We start from the raw sequence: 13,190 nt of genomic DNA on the forward strand, positions 1-13,190 counted from the left end.
TGGTCATAGGACTGTGTTATGGTTGTAGGATTTGTTTGGTGTGTGACTCAGTGTGTTTCCTCCAAACCCATCCTATGGAAAAGCAGCTCCCTGGAAGTCAGCAGTGACCTTGGCTTTGTAACTGGACTTCTCACCTGTGGAGAGCAAGCTGCTTCTGACTTTCTGCCACCCCATAATTCTCCCTGAGTGAAACATCTTCCCTTACTGCTTGTGAAATTGGTAAAGCTGTTAAACTGCTTTTTCCACCCATACAGAAACTGTTCCTGCTTTGTTCTGCAGTTAACTCCCAGCTTACTATATGAGAATATAGTGCAGATGAATTGCAGTTTCCAGAAGGGTCTTGCTGCAGCCAGGCTGTGTCCAGAGTAATGCTGATCTCATTTGGGTGGAACAAGCTAGTTGCTGCAGAATAATCTATTGCTGTTCCCAAGCTTCCGTCTTTAAATCTGCACAGCAGGGATTATTTACTTACGGATTTAAGTTTGTGTTGGGGATCTAGTTTTGTTTGACTCTCCCAACAGAACAAAATGCTGTCAACTTTCTGGCAATTTGAGTTGCCCCTGAAGTGTGCTGTTATTGCAGGAAGGCCAGAGCTGGCTTGAGACCAGCAAGGGCCACGGCACTACATCTGAGGTGACGTGGGTACAGCTCATGGCTTCCTGACCGTCTCTACCTCTGAACCTGTTCAGCAGCTTTGTGGCAAAGGAGCCTGAGCAGCTGCATCAAAACTCTGAGTGTAAACTTCAGTCCCTCTGTATCGTGCTGTGCTGGAGACTGATGCAAACCTTTTGACATAGTTTTTAGGGGAACTGCCATGGATCTAAGAGGTCTTATGAACTCATCAACTTGTTGACTCCTCCTGCCCTTTGCTACCTTGTATTTACTGTTCTGCCTTCCTACCCTGCACTTCTGCTCCATGATTTGCTTGAGGATTGACTGTATCCTGAAACAGGCTTTTCTCAGTGATCTAAAATTCAAATGCTTGAACGTAGTCTTGTTAACAGAAAAAAACATTTGGAGCTTGAGTAGAATTTGTTGTGCTGGCACTGGGTTTGTGTTGATATCACCATTCCTTGAAAAAGCATGTGGATGTGGCACTTGGGGATATGGTTTAGTGGGGAGCACAGCAGTGCTGGTTTAATGATTGGACTTGATGATCTTAGAGGTCTTTTCCAACCTTACAAAGTCTATGATTCTATATGAGGTTACAGGTTAGGCTACAAATACCTGCTTGTGATTTGACAGTGTGTGATTCTATTTTACAGTAAATAAATAAATAAGGCTTCTAATTTATTTTCTTTTTCCAATTCCCAGTAACGGCCTCCTCAACTGAAGATGTCTAACAATGGAGTTGAAACGGAAGACAAACCGCCTGCTCCTCCAATGAGAAATACCAGCACTATGATTGGATCGGGAAGCAAAGATCCTGGGACTTTAAACCATGGCTCAAAACCTTTGCCTCCCAACCCAGAAGAAAAGAAGAGGAAGGATCGATTTTACCGATCTATTTTACCAGGAGATAAAAGTACAGTACTTCATCTCTTCTAATAAAGCTTCTGTCTGAACGTTGCTCGGCTTGAATGTAGTCGAGCACTTGATGCTTGGTGATGGTTTAGGTTTTAGCAAATGTGGTGTATTTGTTTCCTGCACATCTGTCTTGGTTGTTTTGTGGTATATGAGGTGCTGGCTGTAGATTTGTTTTTTTCTAATAATTAATCCTGTCACATTTAATCCATCTCACTTTATTTTCATAAAATCGTAGAAGCCTAGAATGGAATGGGTTGAAAGGGACCCTGAATATCATCTAGTTTCCCCCTGCCGTGGACACCTTCTGCTAGACCAGGTTGATCCAAGCCCCATCCAAGTGGCCTTGAACACTTTCAGGGATGGAGCAGCCACAGCTTCTCTGGGAAACCTATGCCAGTGCCTCACTACCCTCAGTAAAGAATTTCTTTCTAATATCTAATCTAGGCATGCCCTCTTTCACTTTGAAGCCATTCTCCCTTGTCCTGTCACTCCATGCCCTTGTCAAAATCCCTCTCCAGGTCTCTTGGAGGCCGCTGTTTCCTGTAGGGGGTTTCCCATAAATTATTAGAACAGTGTCCCTGAAAACTGGGACTAACTCTGGGACTAGCTCTGCTACTTCTCGGCCTGACTTGTATGTAATGGTCTTGAAAATAATACATTTATGTGCCAATTACAAAGCTGACATTGGCATTTCCTTTGGTGAGGAGCAAAGGGAGGTCTTTTTCTTGTTTTGTTGTTTTAAACAGCAAATAATTTGAGTTATGCAAGAGTAACACACAGTCTCCTGCTAAACCTGTCATATTTTACTTCGTGGCCATTTACCCTGTTCTAATGTTTGGGTCAGGCATTGTCTACTTGCTTTTAAGAATAATCTGTTACTGAAAATTCTTGCACATTTCTTGTGAACTGAAGGAATTTTTTCCCTGTTAAACGGACTGTAACAGATGGAAAAAGAGATAGGAGCTGTGAACTGTACATGAAATTATAATTTTTAAGATCAGGATATTTTAAAAACCCTCTCATGAATCTTTTGAAGTGATGTAAGAAAAGAAAAAAATCTCCATCTCCTAATATATGCTGGTTTCTTTTTATATCTGACCTATTTTTTGGAGTTCTTCTTTCTAATACATCAGCTTTTTTTCTATATTGCAATGATATCTGGGCACTGGGTAACTAAAGTCAAACCTTGATATCTTCAGCTTCCTGAGCATCAGGAGGGAGGCTGCCTCCTAATTTTTATTAGTGAAAAGACTAAGTGAAATGATAGTTTCACTAATTTAAATAAGCAAGATATAGGATCATTTGCTACAACATATTATGGCATTCATTATTATTATCTGATACTTTTGGCAACTCTGGATTGCTTTACAAATGTGGGTTTTTGAACCTGCAGTCCAGAAACCCACGTACTCAATGTTAAAAGTCTGCTGGATTTTGGTTAGAACTTGCTATTATGAGTCCTAAAAAGCTGTAGGATTTTTGTGTTGGCTTACTTAAGGGAGTGGGGTTTTAAAATCTCTGGGATCAGCTGTTTCAGAGAACAAAGAAATCACCTGAAATTTATAAAAGAGTGAAAGAAGTAGAACCTGAAATGCTAGTTTGAAATGGATTGTAAAGGAGAGCTGCAAAAGTGAATGTTTTGGGTGAAATCAGCAGACAGACTGCCACTGATCTGATGATGCCTATGTTTACTGAAGATTGGCCAACATGGCAGATGCTTCAAGACATCAGAGATTTTCATTTAGCCAAGCCCAGCAGAGCCTTCTGTTGCCGTACACCTGCCTGAACACGAACGGTTGCTTCTGTCCTCTAATTCCTGTCAGAAAAAAATATCTGTAACACTGTCACCTTCACTCCAAATTGATTGATTTTCATCCTATGAAAACTTCTTCTAATCTCGTGATGACAACTATATTCCCAGTGCCTCCTGCTGCTTAAATGTAATGAAATTCTTTGGTGTTCAGACACCTCTCTTTGGTTTGTACCAAAAACATTTTTGATGTTATGTGCTAGTTTGGCTGAACTAAAAGGGAAGTTGCTTTCTGTTCCGTTAAAGGAAAGTAGTTTTAAGCAAATCCATGACCTTTGGATCTTTATCCAGGGAAGCCATTGAGTTGTGTTTAGCCTCTACTGGGGTTGCAAAGAGCCTGCGAAGATCTGAAAGACTTGGCAGTTAATTTTGCTAGCAAAGCTGGCTTTTATGGGCTTTTATGTGGTAGTCGAGAGCTGCTGAAGTTGATGGTGCCAATCCCTTTGGAGAAGTGGTAGCTCTTTGCTCTGAGCAAGGAGTAGTACTGGAGCAGGGAATTTATGAAGGTTGTGTGGGAAAGGTGGGTAAAGGGGTTGTGCTTTATGCAAAAGCGCAGCTCAAACATGTAGAGTCCTGCTGTGGATCAGGTGACAGACTTACTGAGAGCTTGTGAATCCAGATCAGAGGGGAGGTCAACAAGGAGGGACATCTTGAAGGCATCTCTTAGAGGTCACTGGGTCAAGAAGAACAGTTCTACTCGAAGGCACTTTGGAAAGTGTCTCTTCCATTGTGCTACCCCTGCATATAAGCAGAAGCATCATGTAAAGGACACATGGGGCATAAATCCAGGGTCTCATACATCTTTGCATACTTCTGTTGAGCTATACCCCTTGCTAGGCTGCTCTTGAAGTCTTATACTCTACCTGCAAAATTCAGGATGTAATTTATAGTCTTGATTTCCTCTGTTCCAGCCTAAACCGCAAAACTCATATATAAAAAATATTGGTTTAACACTGGGTGGGTCCTGTCCAAACAGATACAGGACTGGTGTGACTTGTTGCTTTCAACAGGAGTTGCGAACATCTGAAATTTCTTGGGCTCAGGAGGCTCATCAGTGCCTGACTGAGGGCATGAAACTGGCTTGAATGGGGCATGTTTAGCTCCCTTGAGCTTTGCTGAGCTCAGCTGCAGCTTTGCTCAGAGGCAAGGCTTTACCCACAAGGTGACAGTTTGCAGCAACTGGGAGCCCTTTCTGTGGTGATGGAGAGCATGTTACTCCACGTTATAAATGGAATTATTCATCTCAGTGTGCCTCACTGAGATGGCCCACTCAGTGGGCTCACTTCATGGTGAGGCATCATGCTTCCTAAGTGTAGCTTAAGTTGCCAGAGCATCATAAGGGAACTTTAAGGGTGGGTCTTGTAACAGCATTGAACATAGGAGGTTTTGAATGAGAAGGTGGTAAGGTGTTTGTGGTGGTAGGTAGGTCTTCTTAAATAGATATATAATTACTTTTTTCTTTTTTTTTTAAATTAAGATTCTTCAAGTCTTTTTAATTTATTGCAAGGGTAATGCAACCACTTTAAAGGTGGATTAAATGTTTAGCAAGATTGGGAGTGCCTATCTCTTTAGTTCTTTCTACCTTATACCCCCTGCTATGACATAAATATCTGCTACAAAAAGCAATTGTTTTATTAATGGTTTAATATGTCTAGGCTTTTAGAGCTGTCAGATCTGTCCAAATGTAGAAATAAAAAAACACCTAAGACTTCTGTAAAACAACTTATTGCCCTTAAGCTTTTTTTAGGAATATGTTCAAATTTACTGTGTCAGTCACCCTGGAATGGTCCAAATGTGGATGTTTATCAGCCGTGCAGCACTCCTGAATAGTGCTGCTGGTAGAGATGCCCCTTTCTTCCTCACCTGAGCCGTGGGCTTCTAGGCTGAGATGGCACCTTAGTCTTTGGCTTGGAGGAACGGACTGATCCTGTAGGCAGACCTCTGATGCATCTCTTTTCCTCTTGCTTTCCATCCACCACTAGTGCATAGGCCTCTGTGCTGCAGATGCTCACCATCTGCTAACCAGCAGATGTTTCTGTCTCCTTCTAGCTCCCTTCTCCATGATGGCTCCTCCAGCATGGCTCCTTTTTCTTCTGCTTTCCCCCTGGCAACTCTGTTGCTCTTCTGTGATTCAGCTTCCCCCATCGCCTTTGTTTGAAAGTGGGATCAAAAACAATCTGTTCCATCTTCGTTTCCCAAGTGGAGCATATGATCCTTTTCTTTCTCCAGAATTACTCTGTGCAACTGTAACTCTGTAGTGATACAAAGAGCAATGCCAGAGCTGGCCCTGAAAGAAACGGGATTCAGTCCTTAGGGGCAAGCCCTGACCCACTCTGTGCAAGTAACCACAGCAGTGTCTTAAAGAATTGCTATATTGAGCATTAGCCTCACAGGCTTCTGAAATACTGGGTTTGGCATTCATGTTGCCAGAAATGCACCGGGGAATGTCAGCCACGAAATAGATTCTGTTTGGCTTTGGATAAAAAAGGTAGCAGCTGGGAAACGTAAGTGGTTTAGTCACCTTCTCCTGGCTCTGCTGATTTTATAACTGCAAGTAGCAGCAAAACTGAGTAGAATGTGCTTCTTCCTTAAACTCATCTCAGTTTTTTGAATACAATAAATATTAAAAGGAAGGTGGAATCCTTAATACATCGTGAATATGGATGAACTTAATCCAAAGCATAATGATAACCCTGTTTGAAGACCTAAGTTTAAAATTTACAGGGTACGTCTGCTTTGATATATTTCTTTTCCTGTTTCTTTTTGACTTCTTCTCCTCACCTGCTGGATTCTGCTGTCTTGCTCATGTCTTCAAAGCTTGTTATTAGAACCACCTTTGGTTCATTTTGTGAGCAGAAAATACAAGTGGTTTTGCTCATATAAGATTTTGTAGCAGAAGCACACATGTTATATTTAGTTTTCTTCATAAACTCTGTTGTGAGGAAATAGGATGAAGGAAGCAATTTATAAGCGGTACTTGTAGTTAATTTTGTCCCTGGCTTTATATGAGAAGCAGGTGTATGTTTAACAGCACATAATATTTTTTTAAAAAAACTTGCTTAAAACAATGAATAAAAAAATGTGTTCAAAACTGCCTGGCTTCCACTTACTGCCCATGCAGAGCTTTTGACTCTGACCTGTATAAGTTCAAGTGAATATTTTAGGTAAATAGCTCTCATGCTGTTGAGTCTAGACATACTAGTTGACACTTTACATACCCAAAATATCAGTTTCTTTCTTTATGCTTGTCCTGTGTTACAGGACTTTTATTTTTGTTGTTTGCTCACTGTGGCTGCTCTTAAGCGAGGAAACAAAGTTTTTAAACTTGCTGTTTGTCTGCTCCAGATCAAAATCCTATGACTAGCAAAAGGCATGTGGGGGTGTGATTGTGTAGGTGAATTGGAAGCTATTGGAGATTTTAATTCTTGATGGATTTATGGATTTTTTTTTTGTTGTTTTTGTCTCTTCCAGCCAATAAGAAAAAAGAGAAAGAGCGGCCAGAGATCTCCCTCCCTTCAGACTTTGAACACACAATTCATGTGGGGTTTGATGCAGTCACAGGAGAATTCACAGTGAGTGAATCTGGAGGAAAAGAGAACTATGTGGTTTAGCTTATTGCTGGGAGGAGCCAGGACCCATTAATCTTTTATACAGTAATGCTGGAAAGGCTATTACCATCATCTAGTTTGATGTCCTTTGAAACACATCTGCAGAGATTACCCGCTAATTCATGCTGAGAGACTGTCAAACTTGGCACATCCCCCAGAGCCCTGGCTGCCAGCAAACTTTTCTTTTCCTGTTTTTTTGGCTGTTGTGGTCAGCAAAACATGGTATATCTCTCCTCCCTTTCCCTCTCTTCCCCTCCCTTCCTCTTCTAGAGCTGAAATACTCTACTGAAAACTACAGCATAGCCTGTGTCCCCGAGGTGGGGCTCTGAGAGTTTCCCTTTGGGAGACACACAGATGTTTATAACTACTTATGACAGAACATATATGTGCTAAATGTCAGATGCTTTTATGTGCCGAGGTGTTTGGTTGTTTTTTTTTTTATTGATGCGCAAAATACTATAAAGACAGAGTCATATTTCCCCATATTATTATTATTCTTATTTGGTTATGAGAGAGTATATCATAGCAGTGAAAATTGTTTGTGAGGAAGGTGTTTTAAGCTGTCTGTAATGTGCTGCTTTTTCAGGGACTTTGCTCCCCTACCCTGAATCACAGGTACAGCTTTGTTTTGCATGGCAGCCTCTAGACTTGCCCAGGTTACCCTACACATGCCAGTGAGGTACGACCTGACTCTTGTATCCAGTCATCCTTTTGAACAGGGAGGATAACTTTATTGCTAAAGGATCCCAGTCCCTTACCACTTTGTCTATACAAACTGTTATTCTTGCTAGTGATGGAAAGGCACAAGTCTGGTTGCACTGTAGGTGTATTTATTTTCTGGCTGAAATTACGCCCCTGTAATGAAATTCTGAATTTCAGATGTGAAGTTAGCACCTCTGCTTTCCCAGCTCTGGCTTACAAACTGCTGTTAGCAAAGAACTCTAGTGCTACAAGAAAACCCAAATGACTGTTGCATGTTCATTGTGCTAGAGGCTGTGCAGTGTATGCTACTTCTATAGTTTTTCTTGGGTATATATAAATAGGTATATACCTGTGCATAAAGGATTTGGGTTTTGTTTTATTTTTTTTCTTGAGGCTCTTCCTGAACTCTCCAGCTTTTGAGTTTCAGTCTGCAAAGGACCTGGGACTCACCCAAAGCCCCATGAGCAGAGTGGCCTTTACCTGTCAACGTAAGGAATGTGTGACTTGTAACACAGGCAGTGGCTAGGAGGGCATCCGTTCAGCACCTCTTTTTCTTTCCTCTCCTCTTCTGTCCTTTTTTCTCTCTGTTTCCCTCACACCTCTGTGTAACCTCAAAAGCTGGGGCAGAACTGTGTCAGCGGGCGTGTGTTCTGTGAACCACATCAGGCCAGCTGTGAGCTAACGAGGTGCATCTCCCCACAGGGAATGCCAGAGCAATGGGCACGTTTACTGCAGACTTCCAACATCACCAAGTCAGAGCAGAAGAAGAACCCCCAAGCAGTGCTGGACGTGTTGGAGTTTTACAACTCCAAGAAGATCTCCAACAGCCAGAAGTACATGAGTTTCACAGGTACATGGTGATGGTCCCATATGGCTGCTTTGCCCAACCTCCCATTAGTCATTGCACGTGGGATTTCTTTTGTTTAAACAACAAGCAGATCTGTCTTTTCAAGGAAGATGTCAATGAGATTCTCTGGCTGCTCAAGTGCCCTTCTTCCTTTAAAATGCTGTTCTGTTAATCCTGATGCCCAGCATAGCCACAAAAGAGGAGGTCAGTCAACTGGCGAAATCCCCAAAACATATACTTTTTCTATGCTTGCAGTCAGCATCTGGAAAGCAGATCCCAGACTGTTGGTACTGGGTTCCCAGTCATGAAAATCCCTGGAGTTAACAGGCAGCTAAATTTTGCACCAGTTTCAGTTTGCAGGGTGGGTGTGGATGTGTCTTCATACATGCCTGGGGAGAGGGTCTCTCTATTCCCATGTGCCATGATTGAGAGATATGCCTCAGCTGCCTGGTTGCTTGATAACTGCTTGCTAGATTCCTCTAAAAGTCAAAGCTGCCAAGGTTTGTGCCTCTTTGTATGGATTGCCTGCCCTCTGAAGGACATCTGCAACCACCACTCCTTTTCCCTTTCAACTGCAACTCCTTTGCTTTCTAGATACTAACCCCTACTTTGGTTCTTTTAAGGGGATAGAACTACGTCACCAGAACTGGTATTAATTAGGAAGGCTCCAAGCAGGGATAAATCTTGCCCATATGTGCCTGGATAGTCAAATGAGAAGCCCGCCAGTTGACCCATGTGGTTCTCTTGTGCTATTCCAGGAAGTTTAGGTGACTGAGATTGAACATCTTGCAGGTCATGAGCTAGCTGCAGTGCCTCTGCTGGTGACTTAGCTCAGTGATAATATTTTGTGTGTCTGGATGGAGGACAGTATTCATTCAGGTATTGCTCTGGGCAATTCCACCCTCCTGCAGCGGTGATTTGGGACCTGCATTTATTTACCCTCTATTTCTATATCTGCCAGGGATCAGCTTTTTCTGGGGAGCTGGACGTAATGCCTAGGTTTGGGAGCAGCCTTTTTTCCTGCCCTTTCCGAAGCGAGCTTGTCCCTTTCTCCTCTCCCTCCTTGCTGCTGGGTTTATAACTCATTTATAACAGCATTACTATCTGCCTCTTTCAGATAAATCAGCAGAGGATTACAATTCATCAAATACATTGGTAAGCCTTACATTCACATTCTATCTTGAGTTTGGGGATTAAAAAACTTGCAAAAACTAGTTAACTACATGCAAACTCATAGACAGCTTAGTGTTTTAAAATCTGAACTATATATATTTGTATAGTGAATACTTGTACAGACGTGTTCATTTCACTATTTTTAAACTGATGGAAAATAAATTAGAGAGAAGTAGTTTTTTTTTAGGGAATTCATAAATGGAAATTAGTGAATTAATTAATAGAAAGATCTCTGTTTTGATAGAAATTGATTTGTTCCTGTACCTAGAATTTGATAACCACTGGGCTGTCAGGTTTTATGTCTCCATAAACATCTGTGATATAACAAAGTTTATTTACTAACCTGCAAGGTCTGATTGACCAAAACTAATGCTGATTAACCAAACTTATCTCTAGCAGAACAGGAAATAAAAGGTTCTCCTCCTCTCTGCTTGACCTTTACTCAGTCCTTACCAGGGCAGGTACCGCTCCTATTTGCTTTGTTAGGAGACATGATAAGTTTCTGTATGTGCCTGTGAGATGGAAGAAGGAAGACTTTCAGTTTAAGATGGTTCCCTCATCTCTTGTTTTCTCATGGCCATGCCATTATCTAGAATTGGCTTGTTCTGCCCCCTTCCAGAGGCACTGTATTTGTATCTGATCATTTAAGACTCTCTGCAAAAAGAAAAGGAAAATGTTTCTGCTGTTGTTCATTATTACATGTGATTGTATGTTGATCCTCAGGAGTTTGAATATCTAAGACAGTTGGATTTTAGAGTAAATCCTGAAAAAAGAAGTAGTTACCAATCTACTGAGATAACATAGCGTAATGGATTTGGAAGACATTGGGTAACCTTTAGTTTTGTGGATATTCAGGAAAATCTCAGTACATGAGTATTTTTCTTCTTGTTTTTAACAAGCTAAGCTTTTGTGTTATGTCAAGTGCACTTTGGCAATTATTTGCTGGGATGGTGGTGACTTCAAGTATTTTAGGATCAGTGAAATACTGTATTGCTTTCCCCCTCTTTCTGAGAACTTTATTTTAATATTTTTCCCCCTGCCACTCTTAGAGAACTGAGGATGCACAAACAGAATTGGTCTACTGGGTTGAGGACCTCACCAAGTATATTCTGAAATGCTTACAGTGTAAAGAATGCCATGAACTTCAGTTTCACATTTGAAAGGTTAAAAGTGACTTTGATTTCTAATCACAGTATTGCAAAAAATTCCAGATAATTTTCCAACCACTATAAAACTTAAAAAAAAAAAAGGATTGTTCCTGTTTTTTCTATAAAATTTTATGTTAGAAAGTAATTTTAAGAGATTTGAAAAGATTTTGCCAGATTCTGCTTCCAAAATCTCTCATTACTTGGTTCTCAGTCATAAGGTGATGTTGGCTTGACTTACCAACTTTTAGAGATCTTGATGTGAATTATAGGATTTAAAGACTGAAATCTCCATACTGCTTGGTCAGAGTTTGAAGCAAGTGGAAAAACAAAAAAGAAATATAAATAGGGACAGATATTTCCAAACCCTGATGTTGTCTCCAGAACTGCTAGATCTGCTGTGTGGGTGTTGGGAAGGCAGAGAGAGTGCCCAGGTGGGTCCTTGGGAAGAGGATTGCTGTTACACAGGCAGGTGACAAGCTCTGTCTGAACGGTTGTCAGGCAGTGCTGGACTGCACATCCATTCCCCATGAAGCCTCAGGAACTTTGGGCTTTGCATTTTTCAGACAGTTGTAACTTGCCAGCCTGTTCTATTATTGTTCTTCTGCACTTACTTCAGTACAATCTCTGTTAGGCGCTTAATCCAATGTTTGTGATTTTGTTTTTATTTTTGCTATTTGTGTAACCACGTGCAGAATGTGAAAGCTGTCTCTGAGACCCCTGCAGTGCCCTCAGTGTCTGAAGATGAAGATGATGAAGATGATGCAGCTCCACCCCCCGTGATAGCTCCGCGACCTGAACACACAAAATCTGTGAGCAGAAATACTTCCTTCAGGCTCCGCTGCTGCAGTCGAGTCTCGATTGTGACTCTTCATCCATGCTGCATGGCATGGTGCTGAGCCCTTCTTGGGAACAGGAGGGAGGCAGTGGGAGCCATTCTTTCTGACAGAGTACCTTTGTATTATCACCTGCCTAGTCGTGGGGGAAAAAAGTCCTTGATTAGTGACATTGGTTGCTAACAAAGTAGCTATAGAAATGCATCCCTGACAGCAACAAGAACAATAACAAAATGAATAGAAGTGTTTAAATCTTCATTTGACTTGTATGTTTTTCTCAACAAAATTAGATATACACCCGCTCTGTGATAGACCCTCTTCCTCCTCCTACCAGAGATGTGGCCACTTCTCCTATCACTTCTCCCTCGGAAAACAGCACAACAGCACCCGACATGCTGGTCAGGAACATGGAGAAACAAAAGAAAAAGCCAAAAATGTCAGATGAAGAGATACTGGAAAAATTAAGTATGTCCTTGTTCTTTAAAAATTAAGTTCCAGGTCCTGCTGTGTTGGTTTCTCAAAATCTTAATAAGCTGAAATGTTTCGACATTCCCATTTTGAGGTCCTTTACTGAAGACACTGGCATACAGTCACAACGCAAAAGTGGGGGCAGATGTAAGAGGGGAGCAAAAATATATGCTGAGCACCTGTGATGCTAACTGAAGTCCCTAGGGAGTTACAGATCCTCAGGCTCTGCAAAACAAGCCCTGAATAAATAACATCTACTTAACTATGAAATCTGAGATTGTTCCACACCTTGTTATTCTATAGCTCTGAAGCGCAAATGATTATACTGCAGTGTTAGACACAAGGTGTCTAAAGGATGGAGAGAAAATTAATGCATCCCAAGGTTTGCCTTCCACAGCATCATGGTGTAAATGAGTTGGTTATTTTTAAGTTCCTTAACATTGTGTGGGTGCCCAAATTGGTGGTTTTCTTCTGAGAAAAATGTCATCAAGTCTCTCACTTGTGTCCTCGTGTCTTTAACAATTCCTACCTTCAGTGCAAGTGCTCCTCTGCTGCTTGATGTTTTTGGGTTATGCTGTGGCATATCCAATAGCTGAAACAGCTCTTTCATGCAATTGATTGCTATCCTTAGCCTGGGCCAGTTTTTATTAAGAGTAGAGCATTTCTCATTCTTTGAACTATTAATCCTGTATTAATTACGTCCACGTCTTGCTTGTCAGTTTATATAAGCTATGTTAGCACCTCTAGGGCCAGGCTGGTCTCCTTGGTTTGAGGGTATACCCCTAAAGGTCAGTATTTTAGGAAGCAAAGTCTAGTAGCTATATGAAGCAAAAATTAATCTGAAGGTATAAGTTAAAAAAATTAAAATATTAAAATGATATCTGAGTACCTCATTCTTCTAAATAAAGCCTAAATTGAATTGATGACATGTTAACTGGAACTGCTCACTGTTGGAAAACTCGCACCTACTGTTTCAGAACAGCAGCTTCACTTACTGAATTAGCAGGATCTTTGTACCATTAAGGATTCAAGCCATTTTTGTGACCAGATACGGCAAGCAGCAACTGTGGCAGG

The 13,190-nt window shown here is 41.3% G+C and overlaps 1 protein-coding gene across 4 annotated transcripts in view; it reads left to right on the forward strand.

The window, feature by feature from the left end:
- The window catches only part of PAK1 (p21 (RAC1) activated kinase 1), a 76,388-nt gene that overhangs the window by 41,340 nt on the left and 21,858 nt on the right, over nt 1-13,190 (forward strand). For 3 of the 4 annotated variants that reach the window (XM_032679032.1, XM_032679031.1, XM_032679033.1), the window contains exons 2-7: nt 1,315-1,525; nt 6,809-6,909; nt 8,350-8,497; nt 9,612-9,649; nt 11,508-11,624; nt 11,939-12,113. In XM_032679032.1, the coding sequence (XP_032534923.1) occupies nt 1,336-1,525; nt 6,809-6,909; nt 8,350-8,497; nt 9,612-9,649; nt 11,508-11,624; nt 11,939-12,113 (769 nt within the window). In that variant the 5' untranslated portion in view covers nt 1,315-1,335. Of the gene's footprint in view, nt 1-1,312; nt 1,526-6,808; nt 6,910-8,349; nt 8,498-9,611; nt 9,650-11,507; nt 11,625-11,938; nt 12,114-13,190 lie in introns of all 4 variants that reach the window. The other variant, XM_032679035.1, reaches the window with a different exon arrangement.

The sequence above is a fragment of the Chiroxiphia lanceolata genome, chromosome 2 (genome assembly GCF_009829145.1).
Source record: "Chiroxiphia lanceolata isolate bChiLan1 chromosome 2, bChiLan1.pri, whole genome shotgun sequence".
In the NCBI taxonomy this organism is placed as follows: domain Eukaryota; kingdom Metazoa; phylum Chordata; class Aves; order Passeriformes; family Pipridae; genus Chiroxiphia; species Chiroxiphia lanceolata.